At 42.6% G+C, this 24,021-nt stretch overlaps 1 protein-coding gene across 1 annotated transcript in view; it reads left to right on the top strand.

The window, feature by feature from the left end:
- The window catches only part of fermt2 (FERM domain containing kindlin 2), a 41,678-nt gene extending 18,903 nt beyond the window's left edge, over window positions 1-22,775 (top strand). The window contains exons 4-15 of the mRNA XM_041953722.1: window positions 3,181-3,309; window positions 8,288-8,513; window positions 8,663-8,765; window positions 9,507-9,614; window positions 12,846-12,980; window positions 13,601-13,650; window positions 14,305-14,429; window positions 14,582-14,688; window positions 14,772-14,990; window positions 19,237-19,361; window positions 19,526-19,667; window positions 20,461-22,775. Coding sequence (XP_041809656.1) covers window positions 3,181-3,309; window positions 8,288-8,513; window positions 8,663-8,765; window positions 9,507-9,614; window positions 12,846-12,980; window positions 13,601-13,650; window positions 14,305-14,429; window positions 14,582-14,688; window positions 14,772-14,990; window positions 19,237-19,361; window positions 19,526-19,667; window positions 20,461-20,634 — 1,643 coding nt within the window. The 3' untranslated portion in view covers window positions 20,635-22,775. The remainder of the gene's footprint in view (window positions 1-3,180; window positions 3,310-8,287; window positions 8,514-8,662; window positions 8,766-9,506; window positions 9,615-12,845; window positions 12,981-13,600; window positions 13,651-14,304; window positions 14,430-14,581; window positions 14,689-14,771; window positions 14,991-19,236; window positions 19,362-19,525; window positions 19,668-20,460) is intronic.
- Window positions 22,776-24,021: the final 1,246 nt, after the last annotated feature.

Below are 24,021 nucleotides of genomic sequence, written 5' to 3' on the forward strand. Positions count from 1 at the left end.
CTTCTCTCAGCAAAGCACCACTTCAGGGTAACAAGAGTCAGGCTGCTCCACTTAACTGCTGTAGGTTTTTTAAGTCAGCACTCCTTTGCTACCATGTGTGGGGAAAAATGAGACACAATAGAGGCAGCAACACTGTAACTTGTGTTGTTTGTCTGCACTGCTCTGAAACGTCACTAAAGAAATGGACGACCAGGCAGGAATGGATTCCAGTCTTACAGGACATAAAGAGCAAAAAAGAGTGAGAGTTTGGACGTTTACAGTTCAGAGGGCGGATTGCAGTGAAGTGTTCGGTCAGAGCACTTTGTCCTACTGAAACCTTTTTAGATATGTGTGGGACTGTTGCTTCATCGTTTTGGTCTAGCAGATTTATGGTCCATCAACCTGTGGTTGACTGGCCCGAGTGTGGTGGCCACTGTTGTCATAACAAAGAAGGAGTGCAGTTTGGCCTCACCTCCGGCTCCTAAATTAAAGTGCATTATTATCCTTTTTTGAGTGGCCTTTTAGCACCTTTTTGTCCTGTCTGGTAGATGAAGAGAAGCTCTGACACTTTTAACAAGCTGTTGAGGTCAATTAACTTTTCTTTTAAAGTTAGAGCAACAAATGGCGAATGTACTCTGTGTGCATCATGTGATAGTACTGAGTCATAGCATCGTTCAACTCACTCTAAATCCAAAAAAACTGCCTTGACTCTACTTGTTTTCGGATAATTCTTGAAACATAAAATATCCACGCCATCTACATTCTTATTATCCATTTCCCATTAGACTGAGGCTGCATGTGAGTCATTTTTTGTTTAGTCTTCCCTAGAAACAAATCCTTGATTTATTTACTCCTGAGTATTGATCAGCCGACGTTACAACCCAACGAGCACCTCTTCTTAACATTAAGAAGTATGCAGGGGGAAAACGGAGGGGGAAATCACCCCTTTAATTTTTTTTTGTCCATGTAGGGTCTGTTAGTAGGGTAAACTTTAGTGCTGTAAAATTAGACTGTGACGGTGTTTGTGATTCTTCTGCGGCTGGCCTTACTCACTGCAGTGAATCATGTGTTCCAAGGAGTAGATCTTGCAAGCCCAGCTGGCTTTCACTCAAGCCCTCTCCTCTGGCCCTAGGCCCAGTTACTGCCACATGTCTGTAGGATGGAAGATTGGGGTCTTATTGTCTAAGGTGTCATTTCTGCTAATGGAAACCAACCGAGCTTTTGTAAGCACTCTAGCCATCACTCAGCCTCCCTGCTCCTCCTGACACTAGCCACAAGTATGTGTAGGAGCAGTCTTTCCCACCAGATCACGATTCTTGAATTATCACTATAAACATACAATTCAACAAAGTATGTCAGCATAAATTGACTGGAACGCTCATCTGTCTGAAAAAAATACTAGTGGAGAGTTTTTTTGTACCTTCTCCTTAGCCTGATTTGGTTGTCTTCACCTCTGTGTTTTTAATAGTATACATACTTATGCAGACCTGAAATCTCCATCATATCAACTACACCTCCACTCCTTTCATGGGAGTAATGAAAAACACATATCTGTCAATTTATTTACCCCACCCACCCATTTCCCACTTCTGTTGTATTCCAGGCGCTCAGGAACGACCCAGTAGAGTTGCCTCAGATATTACTTTTACAGGCGCTTTTGTATTTTCATTCCCTCCTCTGATAATGGATCCTGAACCTGTCACAGAAAATAGATTTTTACTACACTTAGTATTGCTTTTAAGGAGATTGTGTGCACAAAATCTACATTTTTGATCGATAGAGGTTTCTAACATCGAAACAGTTAATGAATGTTATATCAGATGTTTTATTGCGAATCTGATTGGCTCATAGATGATTTCCTTGGTGTTGGTGACAATGAGGTCATAAACATGAACACTGATCGTGACATTGTAGTAAAATGCATCATGCCTCTGCAATGCCTCACCAAGAGACGTAGTGCTACGCACAGTTTGGTACACACCTCACTGTGTGTATTTGGCCTCCTCACACAGCTCAGAGGGGCTAAAGCTCGGCAGCACGCCTGCAACTCACATGGCTGTATAAGGGCACAGGGATTGTGCTTCACCGCTGCAGCAGAGCGGGAATGAAGGAGGAGGGAGGCAAAGAGAGCGAGCAAGAGGGTGAGCTCCCATCTGGTAGTTCTTAAAACTCCTGGAATGCTTTTGCTTTAGTTACACAAACCAAACAAGCTTTCTCACCAAGCCAAGACCTTCTCTCTCCCCTTGTGCTTGTGCTATCCTCAGCACCCTCTGCAACCTTCAATCAATTTTGCAACACCTTTCCAATCCTTCATCTTTAAAAAACTAAGCAATACAAGGAGTCCTGCACAAAACAAAGAGAAAAAAATGAAATAAGCCTCTCAAATATCAGTTCAGTTTAATTAATTTATATGGAATTTTGAGAAAATCATATCCAGCTGAGGATCCAGATGTGCTTGCTTCTAGACCAGCACCATCCATTCTCGTCCTGACACATTCTGGCCTTCTCACGACTACATCAGAGCCATCCCAAGCCCATCTTAAAACATCATTCCAGTGCTGAGTGATGATTCCCTGGCCTCCAAGCCCGAGGGAAGGGAGGGAAAAGAGGGGAGAGAAGCTGCTCTGTTTTAGTCATCATATTCAGTGTCGTATCTTAACTGCATTGCACACAGTTCGAATGCAGTTATTTCATTTATACTATCCTGGTGTCCTCGAGGATGACTTTGTGGTGTTTTTGTGAAAACTGTACTGTCCTATTACTTGCCAACAGCAACTGAAAAATGTTTTTATATGTGGAGGAAAAGTTTAAGAAGGAAATGGAGGTTGTGTCTGCCCTGTCTCAGTCGGGATTACAGTTAAAGCAAGATTTGTTGGGGCCCTGAGAAAAGGGATTTGCAATTTTCCACCCCTCATGTGCACAGCTGTCTGTAGTTCTTAGCCATCTCCTCTTCTCTTTGCTTTCTCTTACTCTTCCCCTTTTTTACACTCAACTTTTTTCAATTTAAGTTCCTTTAACGTCACTGTTGTCTGCGTGTTTTCGGGGAGGTCATGGGGTTTATTGGGAACCTGTAGTTGAAACAACAATGCAAATTACTTTATGTTTGTAGTGACTTGTCAGTGTGCTGATCAGCTTGCTGTTGTGAGGCAGGTTTGTGTTTTTGTAACATGAAATGAACTTACTTGCTCTCCCTCCCTTCAGATATCCGCCACCCAGAGGAGTTATCTCTACTGCGTAAGCCCCGTGATCCCAAGAAGAAGAAGAAAAAGTTGGAGGAGGCGGAGGAGGACGATCTGGAGTTGGAGGGTCCCCTGTTAACCCCTGGATCAGGTGAGCTGATGGATAGTAGCTCCTACCTGAAGAGGAAGCACTTATGGCGCCAAAGCACGTGTTGCTGTCTGTTCTCTAAAAATATCAGCTGAATCTAAAAGGCAGAGGAATAATAGTCTTTGTGAACAAAAAAGAGACAAGTCTAAGTTTTGCTCTTACCATGTTTAATTTATGAGTTGAAAGAGACTTGGCTCATGCAAACTTGAGTTTGTGCATTCAGGTTTTTAAGTTCAAGATCTACTTTGCAGTAATTATGGAGTGTTGAGTTTTATTTTTGTATTTTGTTTTGAAAAGTAATCATCTCGTTTCCTTCAAGCAGCAGGTTGAATAGCAGGTTTCACTCACTGCTGTGGAGCGTCTTCCAATCTTTTTTGTGTCTGATTGCACTTGTGGCTCGAAAACCTCCAGATTGCTGCACCCTGCTTCTAGTGACCAAATATGAATGTGTGAGTTTGAGGCCTGCAGCCCCGGCTCCCGATTCCTTGGCAGGGAGAACGAAGAATGGTTGAGATTCCACACATAGTTGGTCACGCTGCCATTTTAAACCCAAACCAGGCTACACGACTGGATTTAAACTGGCCCTCCTCCCCCCTTCTGCCAGGGATGGGAGAGTTACAACCATGTGAGCAGGGAGGAGCAGAACAAAACAGGCTGTGCTGCTGTCACAGAGTTAGCATTAAGCAAAACTGCTAACACTTTGCGACAGGGTGAATGGGACTCTTTGTGTGGTTTGAGTCTTTTCTGCCATGGCCTCTGGCCTGTATGCTGGCTTCTCAGACTCAGCTCAGCGTGCACATATACGTACACTCTCATGTGAGTGGGAAGAGGGCTCAACAATCATTTTAATAATTCTCACGTTTAAAAAAAACTAATTCTGATGACATGCTGATTTGCTTTACTGTGAAGATAGCTGCAAATTTTGCATCTATAGTATATTTCCTTATATCAAAATAAAATGGGTGAAAATGCAAAAAGCAACAGCTTTCCATTTTTACGGACAGCGCATGGTGATCACACCCAGAGTTGCATCATTACATTTCTTGGGTGTGCTACATTATGATCCATTTTGTTTTCAGTGGGCGACTGTGGTCACACTATTAGGTGGTGCAAAGAAACAGAGTTTCAACAGGAATGTGCTGAATCTGTTTACTGTCACCACTCTCCCTGTGTGTGTCTCCCTTGTGTGTGAGCACACACACACACACACACACACACATCCTGCATCCTCCCTGTCAGATCACATGCTACAATCAGAGAGTTTATTTCATGGCCAAGTTGTAAGGCGTTATTCCATCCCTTGTGGAGAAGTGCTGACCTCTTGGCTCAGGTCTCCTGATAGGAATCACAAGGTTTTGCAGAGAGGCAGCGATGCAGTCAGAACCACAGCCTTCTCTTGTACAGCCAGCTGCTTCTGTACACTCCACATCACCGTGCAGATGAAATAAAGGAGGGCTCACTGCAGCTCTCCATGGTTTTACTGAGCAAAGAAAATTTTTTCAGAAAGACATGGCAAAAAATGTGTGGAATCCATTTTCTCAAACAGAATTTTATCTGATTTTCATATTCTCCTATGATAGTAAACTGAATATTTTTGGATTTAGGATTGTTGCTGAGACGAAACAAGACATTTGAAGAGATCACCTTTGACTTAAGAAACTTGTGACAACCATTTTTTCACTTTTCTGACTTTTTATTGGTAAAAAGGTTAATTCATTCATCGATACATTAAATAGTTACTAGTTGCAGCATTAATTCTCTCAGTTAGCTTTAAAAGGCCTTTTGCCTGTGCCTTGCTATCTTTTTATTAACTTGTTTGTGGTCTGCAATGCTGGTCAAACAAATTGACAATAAGAAACTAAGAAAGAAAGAAATTCCTTATACCTCAGACACATATAGCACAAAGTACATATACTGTGTAGTGAGGTCTACACCGACCTCAGAAGCAACTGACATGGGTGAATGTTGAACACTACGGTCATAAGGAGTACGAGACCAATTATTTCTACTTAAAGACCGACAATGCTTTTCCAAAACCTCAACCTCTACCCTTCAGTGTACCATATAGAAAACTCCATGTCCCCTGTCTGTCTGCACACTCATGTCAAGGGCCCCACAGTGATTTTGTTAGAAAAAACATGTTAGTAATCCTCAGCTGTTGTCATGCTTAGACTGATGTTGGCCCTGGTGTCAGTCCATCGAGTCTCTCAGGGCCACCACATCTTGACGTGCCCGTTGTATCTAATTATCTTTCCTGTCAGCGTGGAGAATGACATATCCCAGACGGCCAGTATTTTCTGTTTGTGCTGCAGTTTATACATGCAGGGCTGGGTCACGTTGACCAACGCCTTGCCTGTGTTTTCAATCAGTCATGCTGTGTTGGATGGCTATGAATGGGTGGATGGAAACGACAGAACCTCACTAGTCATTTCAGGGTGATCTCCCTCTGCGAAAGAGGGTAAACTGAGTCATCATCCATTTTGAGGCTTGCAGTTGGCGTTGCCCGTGGAAATGCCACTGATCTCCCCATTTTTGTATTTCTCTGCTTTTTTTTGTCTTTTCTCGTCAGTTTCCTCCTGTCCTTGTACAGTTTTCAGCATCTTAAATCTGTCCACTTGATGTTGTTTGTTCCCATTCCGCTTCTTCCCTCCACCTCCTTTCCTGTCTTTCTTTCTCTTACTCTTTCTCTTTTCATCCTAGCCTCTGAGATAATATACATCGGACCTGTCAAAGGTAAGCTTTCCTCTTCCTCTGTCCCTAACTCTTCAGCACTGCTTCCTCACCTTCGCCTCCCCCTCCTCCCAACCACAGCTGGAGTGTTGAGGTCACATGACATCTGTAACGTGTGGGACTAGCAGCCGAGTCACCTGACTGCCCCACCAGAGGAAGTCAGCTGATTCGGGTGGTCACATGATAAAAGCTTTGCCTCTCATTAGAAATTAGATCAAAGCACTTTTCTTACAGCTGCTCCAGGCCTGCTCACTGTGCCTGTGGACTGTTTTGCAGGGTAGCTGATCACTTTTTGTGGGAGTGGTGGTTACTGTGATGGTCATAAGTAAACTATTGTTAGAGGTTTTTGTGTATTTGCTAATAATTCTTATTTGTCCATAATCCTACATGATACATACAACCCTGATTCCAAAAAGGTTTTGTGTAAAATATAAACAAAACCGATAATTTTCTAATCCTTTTTGATGTATACTCAATTAACAACAGTGCTAAGTCAGTATATTTAATGTTTTCCGTCATCAACTTCCTAAAATTTTGTAAATATCTGCTTATTCTGAATGTGATACCAGCAACATGTTTCAAACCAGTTGGGACAGGAGCAACAGAAGACTTGGAAAGTTGTAGAAAACCCAAAAAACACCTGTTTGGAACATTCCACAGGTAAACAGGTTCATTGGTAACAGGTGATAGTATCATGATTCGGTATGAAAGGAGCATCCTGGAAAGGCTCAGTCGTTCACAAGCGAGGGTAGAGTGAGTTTCACCACTTTGAACACATGATTGTGTAAAGGATGGTGCTACATGTGCTCAGGAACTTTTTAAACCCATTACCGTAAAAACCATTTTCAGTGAACACAGTTTGCAAATGATTGCATTCTGTTTTTATTTGTGTTTTACACAGCGTCCCATCTTTTTTGGAATCAGGGTTGTAAATGCCTCAACTGATTGCCAACTCAGGAGCTTTACATAAAAATCAAATCCACAAGAGACATTTTCATTTATTGACAACCCTCCCATGATTTACTTCTAGTCTTAACAGCCCATGGTGGTCCAGCTCCATCCATCTAAGCCCTCTATGAATCCCCAGTGTGGGAGCATTAGGGAGTCAAGTAATGTTAACATTCTTTGTTCCTTTTCGCCTGTATTGGAGAGTCTGTAAACAGGATGGAGGGAGGCCTAGTTGTTTTTAATGGGCTGCCGGCTTTCACCTTATACGCAGTCTCTCTGGATATTTGGGATTCCTCAAGAGACCCTATGGGAGATGGGAGTACTCTCCCTGACCTGATGAACTCAGCATTAGGGAAAAACCTTGAAAGAACCACTGAATAGCACCCTCCCCCACAAGGGGATGGTGGCCATAAGCTGCACCCTGTTCTCATGACCTCAGCTCGCAAACACAAACACACACGTGCACACTCACAAACACAAACCAAGCCAACTTCCTGATTTCAGGAGGGATTTAGTGGTTTAGCCAGTGTTGCTTCTTGACCTAGGCCCTACAGAGGGAGAGAGGGAATGGGGGTGTGTGGGGCCAAAAATACTCCCACAAGGCCAGCCAACAGGAAATGCAAACCGCTTTGCTTTGGTGGCTTGCTTATGTTTGCAGTCAAAATTCAGACTTATTCAAAAACTAATGAAAACCAAAGGAAAATATGCTGATATATTAACATTTAAATTATTTAGATCTATTCAATGAATATTTGGTTTAAATTATGCTGCAGTTTTTTTGTAATAATCCATGTATCCTGCTCCCATATCTTAGCGCTCCCCCTCTCCGCTCTGTCGTGAATTGTGCAGTAGTTTGCTGTGTGCAGTGCATTCCTGCAGGTTTTTTGACTGTGACTAAGTGGGTGACCTTGATCATGTTCTTCAACATCTGCATGCTGATCCACATCAGTCCGGCCATCAGTGGGTGGACATTGTTGAAGCCACTCATCTGCAAAGTGTGGGCTGGTAGTCACGTGGTGTTGTTGACTGCTAGCTGGCCTGGCTAGGCTGCAAGTGTGTGTGCTTTTTTGAAAAGTGTTCACCCCTTTTCACCCTGACGCTGTTTTTGTTGATGTACAATATTTGTGAATGTGCACTTCTTTGCTTTGAAATGGGAGTATTCATTCGATTTTCTGTGTGTCAGTGTGAGATAACATATATATAAAAATTATCTACGTAATATTGCTCCCTAAATTAATATGATAATTTTCCTCTTGGACCTCAGTGCTCTATAAGGGACAAACTAATGGTTGTTTCTTTTCAGGGAGCATCTACTCCAGTCCAGGCTTGTACAGCAAGACTATGACCCCCACCTATGACTCCAGAGACGGCAGCCCGCTGTCACCCACCTCTGCTTGGTTTGGGGACAGCCCCCTCTCTGAGGGCAATCCCAGCATCCTCGCTGTCAGCCAGCCAATCTCCTCGCCAGACATTCTGGTCAAACTCTACAAGCCCCAGTCCCTTCTGGATAAAGCCAAAATCAACCAGGGGTGAGATGAACTTTTCTTAGTGGTTTGGTGGTTGGGTTTAACTGCTCATAGTCAGAGATTCCGTGTGGTTGCAGTATATTAGGGGCTACAAGCTAAGTGGCTGCAAAGACTTTGCTTTTGAAGACATTACATTCATTGTCTGTGTACAGGTGGTTGGACTCATCCAGGTCTCTGATGGAGCAGGATGTAAAGGAGAATGAGGTGCTGCTCCTGAGGTTTAAATACCACAGTTTCTTCGACCTCAACCCTAAGGTACGTCCCATATACGAAGTGATACACTTTCACCTTGCAAATGGAGTCCCAGAGGACATTTGCCAGAAAGTGACTTATCATTTTATCTGGGGGTAAAAAACAATCACCAGTTGTGTAATAGGACAGCCAAGGATTTTAGCCTGTAAAGTTTACAATACAATGACAAGATACCAACTATTTAAAGGGGAACTCAATTTTGCAAAATTAACAGCTAACTGATTTTAGACATTAAAGTCTGTTTACAGGTCTTGGGAGTACTATTGCATATGGGAAGAAGTTGTATAAAGGTTTTTGTGGCTCAAGAGTAAGCTGTGTGAAATCTGTTTATCATGTAGCCATCTGATCTGGGGGGAGTGGAGTTAGAAAGAAGTGAGCTTACAAGACGTCTTCAGCCCACTCCTCACTTCTGCTTGAGGCTAGCAGCTCAAGGCTATGTTAGCTGCTACTAGCATAACACACCTACATCTCTAATCAAACTTTGCATTGTGGGTAATGTAGGCATCAGGTTTTGGCAGAAGAATGTGTGTAATAAAAAAAGCAATATTTCTGTTTCAGCTTAGTTGACCCCCCCCCCCTTTTTTTAAACAACATTGTGAGTCTGACAACAGTCATGATGACATTCACCACATGCAACTTCTAGATAGTGTTTCACCCAAATCTAGTTGTGTCCTGTGTGTACTAGCATGCATCTGTGTGTATTTACTGTTTACATGTTAACATCTGTGGCAAACCTCTCCACAGTATGATGCCATCCGAGTCAACCAGCTCTATGAACAGGCCAAGTGGGCCATCCTGCTGGAGGAAATTGAGTGTACGGAGGAGGAAATGATGATGTTTGCTGCCCTGCAGGTAAAGACAGTGTGTGTGTGTGTGTGTGTGTGTGTGTGTGTGTGTGTGTGTGTGTGTGTGTGTGTGTGTGTGTGTCTGCTCTCAATTTTCCTGTTTCAGCATTGACTTGCCAGAGCCTGAAATTTGAAGACCTGCAGTCCTCTTTTTATTGGGCAATGGGCACATTGCCTTTTCAACCGCAAGCTAATGAATTGGATGGGCTTCCAGCCCAGATCTGGGCCATATGGCTGCCAGTTCTGCTGCGGCATGCATACTAAAACTGGCTATTGTCCGCTGATGTTGAATGAGTTAATGGGGGCATTATCACACATATTCCCATTGGGCTTCTCAATATGCTTCATTCTCAATCAATTACTTTTATTTTTGACTCATAGTTCACAGAAAAAAAAGGAGTCATTAGGCTTTTGAACAAAAAATCTCTTATGAGTAATAAATTTCAATTAACTTGAACAACATTAATGCACTTCACTGTTTAACTGCATGAGGTAAGTGTCAATTTGAAGGCCTAGAAATTAGGCTAAGTGAGTCATCAAAGAAATGAAACGTGATTAAACATAAATGTTCTTGTTGATGTATAAAAACTGTTGAAATTCCCAACATCATATTCTCCCTACATTCTCTCATGTTTTTACTCATTTGTACGGCCCTTTGTTTTCCTCGATGGAGAAAACACAGATGGACTGATGATAAAAACAGAATCAATTGTAAACATAGGAAAATGCCAAAATGTTGATGCAATTTATAAAAATCAGGGTTTCTGCTACCATTGTAAGATTTTTTTTCACAGAGCCTAAGCTGAATGATCACACACACACACGCACACACACAGTCATGTCAAAGAAGTCCTCTGAAAGAGAAAGAGGCAGTGCGCTAGCAAGAGCTCATCACTTCAACAAACTCTTAAAAAGTGCAACCACATCAGCAGATGCAAGACGCAAGTTCATTGAAGACTGTGTCTGTATGCACGGAGACAGATGTTCTGTTGGGAAAAAATGAAGAAGCTGGATCAATTTGTGGTCAAGCATTGTAAACAAGGAAGAGCATTGCCTGAACATGAGCTTCCATTAGACCCACTTATCCAGTGTGTTTGAGCTGCATGTGGAGGCTGTCCTGCAGAAGAGCTGTTTGATGAGAAATAGTGCTATAGTGAGTCAATGTCAAATTCACTGATATTGATTAGATTTTGAGTATTTTCTTATTGAATTGTCGAAATGTAGACACTTAACTGACAAAAGTTTTGCTCAGAAAATGTGCTTAAATCGTCAAACCCAGAATTCAGAAAAATTCAGATGGAAAACACAGAATTTTCATAGGTTGCTAGACCGAGTAATTCTGCAAACCTTGAGACAACTTGTTGCAGCCTCTCATACAAAGCTGATGTGACCTGGACCTCAGAGCCACTGGCAGCATCAGACACACAAGTTTTCTCATTTGAGATGAGTTTAAAGGGGAGGAGAAATAGGGATCAGTGGAAGTGATATACAGATGTCACGCCCTTTGGCCCCCTCAGGTAGCCCCTGTAGTCTGGGGGTGGTGGCCCTTCTATTTCTGACTCTCGTAAACTGTGGGTGCCAAGACCTGAGGACGCCACCCTGTCCTCACCCCCAGGGTAATTATAGAGCATCTTGGGCCACAGCACCCAGTGCCTCAGTCCGGACCACCCACCCCCAGTGAGACACTGCCCCATAGACCTGCTCACATTCCTCTAAAAGCCCTCTTACAATCTGAGGTGTTAGGTGTGTTTCATGAGACCGGTTATAATTACACTTAACTGGTTTCTTGTTACTGTTCCTGAGAGAGATGCTAATCCGAGTTGGGTGTTTATACTGGTGGCTTCTCTGTCACTACCTGTCTGTTAGCGCTTTGGTAGCAACTTCTAGTTTCAGCTGGGTGTAGTGTGAGCTCAGCTGTGGTTTCACTGGTGAGAGTGGATAGACAGGATATAAATAAAGAGCAATGATCTTCCACATCCAGTATGTTGCTGGCTCGTGTTAGCATGTTGGCATGGATTACCTGGACATTTTACTTTGGCATCACTTAGAAATTAGGTAATCAGATGTAGAGAAAAGTGACCATGCTCAGGGGCACAGGTTGTACTTTGTGCCACAGCAGATAAACATATGTACTCAGCCACTCATAAACACAAACAGGAAACAAGCCCCCCAGTGTTGCAGTTGTTAAAAGATTGTCAGAGTGGAAGAGGCAGAGGAATGGCGTTATGGCAAGCCCTTTGTCCCATATTCTGTAACCTTAGCCTCACATATCCGTCTCAAACTCAGCCTCTGTACCTCTCACTCTCTCAACAGCTGTTCATTCATATATTGGTGGGGGGTTGGTGATGGGTTGACATTATAAATACCATTTGTCAACAAGTTGTATTTAGTGTCTGTGACTCACACTAAGAGGAAAACACAGTCAGGTTTTCAGTAATAGCCCCATCCTGATGAATTGGTGTTTTACAAGAACGCAACTTTTGTTAGCCTATCCTATTGGCCCGGTCCCACATATGTTCTCAGAGCCTCAGAGCCTTTAACAGTTCAAAGACTCGCTGAGAACACATTGTGCAAAACATACCCCTTATTTCCCTCAGCGAGACACCAATCACTTCATCCTCTCCTCAGCCTGAGACTAGTCTCCTCATCTCCTTCAGAGATAAAAGTCATTGTTTCATCACCAGTAAACGCAAGTGTTTGGCAGCTCTTGCTTACATAAATTCCAACACATTTTAGATTATTTATGTGGCAATTATCACAGACCAATTTACTTTTATAAGATTAAATTGGAGGGTTTATGCACCAGTAGCACACATAGCAGAAACTTTATAGAAATCAGCAAAACTGTTGACAAAGGTATTTGGAGCAACTAACAGTTTCCAGTTGCACACTGCACATGTGTGTCCTTAAATTCCTCTGCATGTAGCTGGCTCATATGAAGGACTGAGAGGTCCAGAAACATGAGGATCATTAATTTGATGATTTCTAGAGCATGAAAAGGTTTAGAGTCTTGACAATTATAAAACAGTACAGTCACTTGTCCCAAATATTTCAAGTAGCTATGGACCTATTGTCATTTTCCATACTGTTTTATGGTGCAGATACAGACTATAAATGTCTAAAAATAATCTCAATCTCACAACAGAATATATGTAGAAAGTGGGGTTTTACACAGAAAATGAAATGCTCAAAAATATTTAAAAGTAACTGGGACTGTCTCTTTCTTTCTTTACCTCAGTACCACATCAACAAGCTGTCAATCATGTCTTCAGACAACCACATGAATAACAGTGAGAAGGAGGTGGATGAGGTGGATGCAGCCCTGTCAGACCTGGAGATTACCTTGGAGGGAGGGAAGACGTCCAACACACTGGTATGACAACACCACCACAGCTTCACATCCACTATAGGAAATACCTTTTGGTTGTGGATTACATGCACTTTTTAAAAATCAATCATTATGTGAATTTATTTTCTCAATCGTAGCAGCTTGACAGTGTGTTAGGTCCTTTGTTTCTCTACTTTATTCTGATGACGTCTCCTTTCATCGGCGGTATTTAACAGGAGGGGGAGGGACACTGTACACTGACCCAGGGGAGAGGAACTCACAATGAATTTCACTGGAAGTGCAAAATTTCACATTGTTATTTATGAGGCCCTGCATCTGACAAAAGATTGGGGCTGTGAGATATTTGACACTTAAACAAACCTAACACAGGCTGTGAGTTGCGTTGAAAATGTGTGTCCATTATTTCAGCTGCCCCGCCTTGAGAACCTGTTAAGTTTATACAGCTTATCAGAGGAAACTGAGCTTTGAGATATTGCATAAGAAATGTTGTCTTTAGCACACTCTACTGAGCAGTGACATTGAAAAATGTACAAAGTTGAACCGGAGGTCATTGTTTTGGTTATGTTTAACCGTGTTCTTATTCTTTTTTTCTATTAAAATCTTCCAGGTTTATACTAACAATGTCTTTTTCCCCTTCCTCCTAGGGTGACATCACATCTATTCCTGAGCTAGCGGACTATGTCAAAGTCTTCAAGTAAGCATGCATCCAGAGCCACCCGATCCCACGAGACCACATGTACTTTCACTGTTATCGGAAATGCCAACATCTGTGCATGAGTGCGTGTAAAGATTGCCCTCGTTCAAAAGATGCTGAGTCTGTCAAAGAACCAGGAAATAAAAAACAGCTAAACGAGAGAGCTGTTGTCTGGTTTGCATCAGTGTAATAGGCTGCATTGTTTGCCAAAAGACATTTGCAGGCTGAGCTTTCAGTTTAACTTTTTGAAGTGATTGCAGTTGGACCAAGCATATTTTTTAACCATATTCATTTTTGGCTTCAAACCATTGCTGACAGGCAGGTGGCCCCTGGAGTGGTTGTCTCATAAAATGTATAAACCATAGGGGTGGGGGATTATATCAAGAGGCATTTCCTCTTTAATGGTTTTCCATTAATGTTCACATCCAATGCTGGCTCCTTTCCTGTTCACCTCGCTGACTTTGCACTTGAGAGGCTCTCTCATTCTCTCTCGCTCTCTCGCTCGCTCTCTCTCTCTCTCTCTCTCTCTCTCTCCTTTGTACCCACTTGTAATCTCCCCTCCCCCACTCTCCCTCTTGACCACCACTAATGAAGAAAATGGGTGTTTTTTTTTCCATCTGATGTGTCTCCCTCTTTCTGTTGTATATTTTCCAGACCCAAGAAACTGACACTGAAGGGCTATAAGCAGTACTGGTGCACATTCAAGGATATCACAATTTCCTGTTACAAGAGTAAAGAGGAGGCACATGGGACACCTGCTCACCAAATGAATCTTAGAGGTGCAAGCACACTAAATATGTCATTTCATGTCCATGCCAGAATTTTCCTGCTTTATTTTTATGCTGCAAGTAGAACCATTTTTGATGGTGTGTTTAAAGAATGGGTGTGACCTTTGACCTCGTCTTCTGCTTTGCACTTTGGCAATGTGTAGGTTGTGAGGTAACTCCAGATGTTAACATCTCGGGTCAGAAATTCAACATCAAGTTGCTAATCCCTGTGGCTGATGGCATGAATGAGATCTGGCTTCGGTGTGACACGGTAGGTTTAAGTGCACCGTTCATGATCATTCGTTGTTTTTGTTGGCAGGTTTTTAAATGTCAGCGTTTGACTTTCTTCTCCAGGAGAAACAGTACGCCCACTGGATGGCTGCATGTCGCTTGGCCTCCAAAGGCAAGACTATGGCGGACAGCTCTTACAACCTGGAGGTCCAGAACATTCTGTCTTTCCTCAAGATGCAACACATGAACCCTGACCCTCAGTTCATTGAGCCAATCACCACCGATATCAACCCGGAGTGCCTGGTGTCCCCGCGCTATCTGAAGAAGTATAAGAACAAGCAGGTAAGCCCTACAGGCTGTCTTTCTGTATGGATCTTAAAATACAACCTCTGAATGCAGTGTAGGCTGTAGTTACAGCTTGGAGGGTAAAGAGTGTATTTACAAAGAGACAGAATAAGGAAGGTAACTATCTGGTCTAATGTGTGTTTTGTGGGAGGTTGTTTACTTGTTTGATGAGTTGGTTGTGGAGTTAGACGGAGCTGATGTCTGATGCTTACCAGATGTGCGCCTCCTGGCATCAGGCTTGTCTTGCATTGGAATGTAACCTTCCTCTACTCCCCCTCCTTAACTCTCTTCCTCTTCCCTCCACCCCCCCCTCACCCATCTTTGTCCGAGGGGAAACCGGGACAACAGACATCCAAACCACTCAACATGCATACAGTGATGTTACTTATGTCAGACTGTCAGGGATACTTTCCCCCTTCATGGCTTTTACACTTGTAGACAAAATAATGGAGATCTCACTGAACTTGTCAGTCAATCTAGTAGCACTGGCGAGAAATCAGTCTAAACAGCATTATGGAGCAACAGAAGCACATCATTAGCAAACATCTCAAAAGCCTGGTGTAAAATTTAAGCACTCAGAATGAATTAACTTTCTTGCAAGCGTCAGGAAAAGTCTCCAATGTGTCCAGCAGATTTGCATGTAAGCAACAGGCTGGTGTGTGTACAGCGGAACAGCTGAGTACACGGCTGCCATGGCTGTGTTAGTTGGGGATGGGTTGAGAAGGTTGCCTCCCCATAGCTTACTCACTCAGTCTGGCTTTGTTTAAGTTGTAGTAGAAAAGTGGAATGTTGCTAGGGGGTTGGATGGATGTTGTGAGGATACAGTAAGTGGTGACTCAGAAATGGTCTGAGACGTATCCTGAAATACACTTGATGTCTAGAGAGAGAGGGGGGGGCCACAGATTTAGGTCCTGTAAATGGGTGTCAGCATGGCTGGTTGGGTCTGTGTTCTTCTAGAGAGCCATAATACAAACCAGGCTTGTTCTTTGTTCCTCTGATACTCCTATAACACAGGAAATATGAGTGTGAAGTGGTTCCTCTGAACACATGATTTACTCATTCATATGGGACTGCTGTCACAGGTTAATGTCTTGACGTCACTGTTCAGAAACTGTAGTTTCACACACAGCGCTGCCAAAAATTAGAATTAATCCAAAATGACAGAAGTACCAAATAGTTTCAGTTCTCTCTTCTTCTGGATGTCTCACTTTCTCCCTTTTTAGAATAGTCAGGAAATCCCTTAAATATAGAATATAAATATATACAGTATTACAGAAAATTAATTCACCATCGGTAATAGAAAATCCTGTTCACCAAAACTGAAGAGTCACTCCATGTTCAAGTGAGGAAAGGGTCACAAACTGGATCACATTATGCACGGTTGAGACCAACCTGTGGGTTTAACCCATGTCACTCTGTCATTATGTTGGTCTGAAAGAGAGAAGTCTTGGTCCACGTTTTGGTTTGCTTCTGTTGTACAAGGGTTTGAATCTCTACATCGTGCTCTTTGCCATAGAAAGTTTCTTTCATTCCTCATTTTCCTGGAAAGCTGACGCATGATACTGAAAATGATACCGAAATATGATACTTCACTCTGCCACGGAGTGATATTTTATCAGATCATCATTTTAATTCGGATGAAACGTGAATCATTTAGCTAGCACTGCAGAACTACAGCTCCTATAAACCATGTGGTTGCTACCAAAGCCTCGTGGGAGCTGTTGTTATTGAATGCTAACATGATCGTTGTTGTTTTATCTTAGTCAGAATCATGGAGCTGTTCAGATGTCGTGGAGCACTGTCAGAAAAGAACTGCCCAGAAAGACAAATGGAAAGAACACCCTGCGTGACATAATACATGGCCTGAAATAGAGGCTAGCTTGAACAGTGGGCAGGACTAAGACTTTTTAGGAGTAGTAGCCTCTCAGGGTGTGCATCTGTGTGGGGCCTTGGTTCTTTCTGGTCCGGCTCCAGTCTCACTCCCAATCGCAGTCTTATGGGGGGTCCCCCAGGCACAACATGAAAGAGTAGTGCCATTATGTACAGTATGTGTGTGTACAAACGCACTCACACACATGTGTACTCATGTCGTGGCCGTGTAGCATCAGGAAATGAGCCGTGCCTGGGAATGCTGCGCGGGAAAACTGTCTGGGAAAAGCCCGTTAGCTCACAGTCAACTGCGACCCCTCCCCACCTCCCTTGAACTGGACTTCCTGTTGCAAGACTGGTCCGAGGAGACTTCCGTGCTGCAGCTCCCAGCGGACACACACACAGGAATTTTTAAGATAACTTGAACCGGTGTGGTCTATCACCAAATCTATACATCCACATCAGAGAAAACAAACATTAAAGGCACAGTAATAAACTCCTGGAGCGTGGAGACAGGCCCAACATATAAGTACTGGTACATACCGCTATCTTGTGGTTGAAGAGGACATTACAAGCTGTGTGATTATTTAAATAGCCCATTGTGAAAGCCTGTTAAGAACAAACAGACATTATCTGGACCTGAAATGTACAGTTCCAGTTCCCACCTCCTTAATGTGAAGCCAAGCAAATGTTGCATAATGTCCCTCTTTTCTTTTAGAAATTACTGTCTGACTGCTGCTGCGCTCTCTCTCCCTCTTGTGGCCGAATACTGCATGACCCCTAGACTCCACAGCCCCTCTCCCCTCTTCGTTACAGTTATGGCCTCCTACTTTGTTATTTTGGATCTTTCCTCCCCCGACATTGATCTTACTTGCTTGTTCTCTTTGTCCAATCTTTCTTTTCTCTCTTCTTGTATGCATCTCCTTCATTCCTCTGTGCCTTTCTCCCACCCCCACCTCTCATCTTCAGCCAGGCTATATCAGGGACTTGGTAAGTTGTGTTACATGTCCACTGGGTGCCTTTTGAACCTTAGTTACATGTATGTGCATGATTTGTAAACTCTGAACACTTTTTGTGTCTTGGTCGCCTCACCTAACCAACTAGTAGTGCAGCTGTCGTGTCATAGTGGCTGATAGTCACAGTAGAGTAGATCCTTCTTGTTAGTTTATGTTTGTTACTTGTCGTTAGCGCTAATGTTTTCAGGGTGCCATAAGACATGCAAATGCATAATTCTATTGATTCAACATTTGGGCATCTGTGCTGTTTGTATTTCTCGTTACATCACCAGTAGGGACACACAGTGATAGTACAGGTACATCCTGGGATATTCAATAAAATAAATGTACCAAGCAGGTGTTTTTGCATGTTTTAGCCCATTTAACACAAGGTCCATATATTTAACAACGATGCCAACCATTTCTCAAAACAACCCGTCGCTTTAGATTTAGATTGAGGGAAGCTTTAATGTGTTTTTGGGTAATGTCTTTTACTTCTCTGTCTGTATAATATGAAAAGCAGAGACTAAAAACACGCTGAAAGTAAGTGATCCATCACCAAAGCTTGTTTATGTTTTTTTTTTGGTTATCGCTATGCACTCGAGTAGGGGCTTGTGTTGATGCTTATAAGCTGCGACAAAAAGTTGCTTCTGTTCTGCAACAAAATGATCAGCCTCATCCTCATCGATCAATTCCAAATGTGATTTTTTTTTTTTTTTTCAACGCAGCTCAAGAATGCAATGCTAATCAGCTGTAATATGTGGGAGGTTTGCAAAATAAAATTCACAGTGATGGATTACTTCTTTCAGAAAATAAGTGTCTGTTGTTATTTTCATACAGCGCTCACATGAACTGAAGCCAGCGGCGACCCACAGAAGCACTCTTAGACATGCTTTAGAAAATGGTCCTGTAATTATACAGAAAGAGATGTCAGGATCCTCATCGTAGGCAGTGGATCACTCTGGACTTTAAACTTCTTCCACAGTTGAATGAGATGATAAAATGTTGGGCTGCAGTCCTGAAAAGGGTTTAGTGTCAGGATGGGAATACACACATGCATGCACGCTCTCACAGGTCGGAGGCTTCCCTTGGCTCATTAACCGTATTCTGGCTCCTCAGGGGGCTCATAGGTTTGTATTTGTTTGTGCTGTGTGTTGTAGACCTTTACTGTGACATCTCTCTGGTTATTGGCTGACCGTGTGTGTGCTGATGGCCTTAGGGAGCTACAGCTTGTTTACGCATCGGGGGTGTGTGTTTGTGGATTTGGTTGCATCAGGTGGTTGGATTGTGGTGACGGGATACATTTGTCAGTGGGGGAGTGTGTTAGTGTTTGTCATGAAGACTAGTGTGTGTAATGTTCGCAATTGTGTATTTGTCAGATTTCAGCCCGGATCCTTGAAGCCCACCAGAATGTGGCCCAGATGAGTCTCATTGAAGCCAAGATGCGCTTCATCCAGGCGTGGCAGTCCCTGCCTGAGTTTGGAATCACTCATTTCCTTGCCAAGTAAGTTTTGTCACAGCTGAAAAAAAGTTCAAGAAATTGCTGATGTCTCTTGATACTTCTGTCTCCGTCACCCACTCTCTGTTTTATGTGCGCACAGGGACTCGTGTTGTCGTTTGAGCTCCACCCTTTAATTTCACAGTGGATTCTCCTCTTCCTCTCTGCAGGTTCCAGGGTGGAAAGCGGGAGGAGCTAATCGGCATCACTTACAACCGTTTGATCCGGATGGATGCCGGCACTGGAGATGCTATCAAGACCTGGCGCTTCAGCAACATGAAACAGTGGAACGTCAACTGGGAGATCAAGATGGTAAGAAACCCACTGAATGTGAATATTTTAATGTAATAGCTGTTCCAATTGCAATTTTTTCATAAGCTGTTTGCAGCTGTCGTCATCAGAGTGTTGGAAGTTAATGTAGACCTGAAACAGTTACTTGATTACTGGTTCTGCTGCATTGATTTTGACACATTTTGTTTTAAACTGTCCATTTTGAGTCGGACAATGTTACAGGATCCACAATCTCAGAGAGTACTTTTTAAAGAAATTAGTAGATTATCAGAACAATTGTAATTTTTTTTTTTTTAAAAAAGGCCAGCATCCCAAATGTAAATATTTGCTGGGTTTTGTAGTCTTCTTAGATGGTAAATTGAATATCTTTTGCATTTTTCGCTTTTTTCTGACATTTCACAGAGCAAACAATCAGTTGATTAATCTTAAAAATAATTGGCTGATTAATTAACTAAAAGCATCTGAAAGCTGCACAGTTGGTTGTTTGGCTCTGCAGCACTAGCAAGCCTGCCACTACACTGGGAAGTCAGCTGGTTTGGCTTTAATGACCAAAATATTGCTCAATGGAGATATAAAGAAAAAACATCCGTCGAGAAGCACAGCAGTTGTTTGAGTGTATTATATTTCTTGTTCCTGTGAAAAACCATATAGGAGAGTTACAATAGACTGTCTCATAGCCAGCACCTGTCCTCTAAAAACTATCAGAGGTAATTCAGGGAAACGTGGCACAACAGTAATAACCACATCGCAGCTTCACTAAACAGTCTTCCATATGTCACCACAAAGCCTTATGTGTTTTGCTCTGTGTGCTCAGGTGACGGTGGAGTTCGCAGACGAGCCCAGTCTGTCGTTCGTCTGTGCCGAGGTGGACTGCAAGGTGGTCCACGAGTTCATCGGTGGCTACATCTTCCTGTCCACACGTGCCAAGGACCAGAATGAGTCTCTAGATGAGGAGATGTTCTATAAGCTGACCAGCGGCTGGGTCTGAGCTGCCCCAAACCACTGGGGGTCAACGATTGTAGGTCAGGGGCCAGGAGGGGAGTGGCTGGGCTGGGCTGGGCTGGGCTGGGCGGAGGAGCCACAGTGTATGGGGTTCATTTTATTCTATTTCTCAAGTCTTTTTAATTGTTTGGAGCTGTGCTGAAGAGTCCAGAACAGCACTTCTATTGCCATGGCTGACACTGTTTTTATTGTTCTAGTTGTTTTTTTTCTGTTTGTTTTTGCATTTGACAAGGTCATTTGTTACAACACTAGTATCGTGGTGAATGCAGTCCAGATGAACTTTTGAACCTCTGTGGTTGAGCCTCACACAAACCTGAACCGGGAAGCTTCTCTGTTTTCCTACGACGGCCACCTGCCTCCTCTCCTCCTGGACTGATGGCCATCAACTTACGTCCATGACAACCCTTTAAAACCAATCAAGCAGCAGATTTAATCCCAAAGAGTCTACTTTTTCCCCCCTCTTCCTGTCTTTTTTTCTCTCTTCTAGAACTGGACTAATGGAGCTGCCATCAAACTGTCATTAAAACATATTGTAATTGTGGTGCCACAGATGCCTCGAGTTATATCAAATTATTTATCCTAAAAATGGATTTTATCATAGAGTCCAATCAAAAGGGGTATCACAGCAGTGGTCACTGGTCACAGCACTACATGTCCATCCTATCCACTCTATGAAGGGTCTAATCTCTGAAGTCACATGTAAGCACTTCTGCATTATACAGTCCTCTTTATGAATAAGCTGTCGTTGAATTTCCTTTTGCTTTTGACGTATGTCGTCTTTGTTTCAGAGCTTGTCCAGAGTGTTGCTCTCCTCTGAGTCTCCTCATTGTATTAGCTGACAGGTGTGATTGAAGAGCCTGAGTTTTGTTTTGTATGTAATAGACTGCTAATAGTGAGTCTGAAAACACACTACAGTTCAGTGTGCTGGGATGAGCGTCCTGCGGGTTTGAAAATCTTTTCTAACTGATGTGAATGTCCTCATTGCAAAAATGTCCATCTTAAATTGTCAGAAATCCTAGTTCATCTATATAAAGTCTGATTTCCCGGCTTTAGGTAGTTCCTTTTGAAGGAAAGCTGTTTTCATCTTCTGACCCGGGAGAGTGCAGTGAAAACTTACGTGGTGCATCCATATTTTGCCTAACATGCCTGTTTATGGCTGCTGTTGCGACCACACTTGCTAAATCTCAGCGGCATGTTTGAAGCCACATCCAGAGATTTGAAACCCCCGACTTCTCATCGCTAAGTGCATGTACACTACATAACAGGAGGGCACATTACTCCATTGTTCCACCATTTACTTTATTGCCATTCTGTTTCTCACACCATATAGTATTATTATTCTAAGTTTTATCATTACACACCAGCAAGAGGTCACCGAGTTGGAAGAATGAATATGCAACGTTTTTTTTTCTTCTGTCCTCAGTATGAAGGATCAGTAAATGAAGTATTATTTTTTTTGTAACTAATGTAAAAACACAAACGTTTTATAGAATTGTACAGTTTTGTTTTCTGCTTTTTGGGAAAGAGGGGGGAAGCCATCTGTCAACATGTGTAGTATTCAGAATTGTGCCTGCTTATGTTGTGGTCTTACTGAGTTTTCAGATGAAGATATATATGAATATATATGAAGATAACACTAGTCTCAAACTCCAGGTTTGATTAAGATATTTGTCGAGTACATATTATAATTTTTTTTAAAATACAGATATGTATGAATTCTCAATGTGCTCTCTTTTTTTCTTGCATTATATTGATTTTCTTCTTTCTCTCTGATCACTTGTGGATCACCGTGTCCATTCGTGGCCCTGAGTTTTGTGTTTTTAGCTCAGTCTTTAGCCTTTTTAAAATACTTCACTTATTTGTCTGGTTTTGTCACAGCTGAAGTGTGCCATTTAATAATGTCTGTATGAAGGAGACCCACATTGTTTAGACCCTGGAGTTTGAGACAAATCAGCAAAAGTGAACAGAGGCAAGAGAAAACCAAGCCTAGTCTGTGTTTATTTTCTCTGATGTTTTTGTTTGCCTCCAGTGTCGGGAGCAGCGGTGCATGTCCTGCTGTTCTGTTTTCTGACTGTAAAAAATGCATTTATTTTAAAAAAATAAAGTAATTTTTATTTAAAAACAGCATCTTCTGTCTCCCATTTGCCCTAATGCAGAATGGCTTCATGGATAAGGCTGGTGTGATTCTATATTTTACCTATTGTCAACAATTCACGTGAAAAGACCAAAACCAACATTGGTAAGCAATGTTCTAACATCCCAAAAACCCTGTCTGTGGCACTCATCCCCAAGCCCATTCATTCCCATTATGGAGTTAAATATTCATTTTAAAATAACCATCAGTAATTTCCTAGAACAACTGGTCACTGTGGTTTTCAGCTGATGTTACTAAAGAAGTAAAATGTGCAATTATTGGGGTCTAATTTCAGTGCTGGTGAGTATTTACAGCAGCAAGAAATATGTAAGCTTGCCCATGCTCACCCAGAGCGTTGTTTGTAGAAGCATTTGGTCTGTTAAAGGGATTTGTTGACTGGAAGAACAGTATAGAATATGGTCAAATGTGACCCACTGTTAATTCTACCATCCATATCATCACAATGTCCCTGCACTGTTTATGTTTCTCCACTAGAGGGCAGTCTACAACCAGTTGTGCTACACATTTCTCCACCTCAGTCCTGCACTCGGTGCATTCCAGACTTCTCCAAAGGTTTCTTTGCCCATATCTGACATGTTTACCTGGCAACTCTGCAGAAAACTAGGTGCCAGATTGAGGGGGAGATTAGATCAGAGAACACCTGCAAACAGTCTGTCTATTTGCAGGCTTTTGCCCACAGTGGACAGGGCTCACGTCCGTCTGTCAACCTGCTGAGCAGCTGGGATACGGAGGTGTCGGTGGCCGTGATGGCTGGGGAGCTGCTCGCAACACCTGATGTCCACAGTGGCGTGGTGTAGACCGGCTGCACACAGACAGCATGGGTTAAGTAAGGAAGGCTGATGATTGTGAGCGCAGGTGACAGTTTAAAGGTTGGACAGTTGCTAGTGTGAGATTAGATGAGTCAGATGAACAGTCTGGAAGGGATGGCATATAATCAAATGCTATTCATTTTCCTTTTTCATGAAGTGTTAGTAATATTATGATTCTGGGGCCCACATGTATGATGGATGAATAGCTTAATAAACTAATCTTCTCCTCTCTGCTTGGTGCGATAAAAACCTGCAGACTCTTCAGCCTCAATGGCACTTCTTTTTTTTAAAACTGAAGACGTTCATCTGCCTCGCGATTGGGCACATTTCATGTAATAATTTAGTTTTACACAAGACTCAACCCTTAAGTATTGCATTATTAATAGCTGACACTACATTTCAACCGCCC

Source organism: Chelmon rostratus, chromosome 15 (assembly GCF_017976325.1).
Source record: "Chelmon rostratus isolate fCheRos1 chromosome 15, fCheRos1.pri, whole genome shotgun sequence".
Taxonomy (NCBI): Eukaryota; Metazoa; Chordata; class Actinopteri; order Chaetodontiformes; family Chaetodontidae; genus Chelmon; species Chelmon rostratus.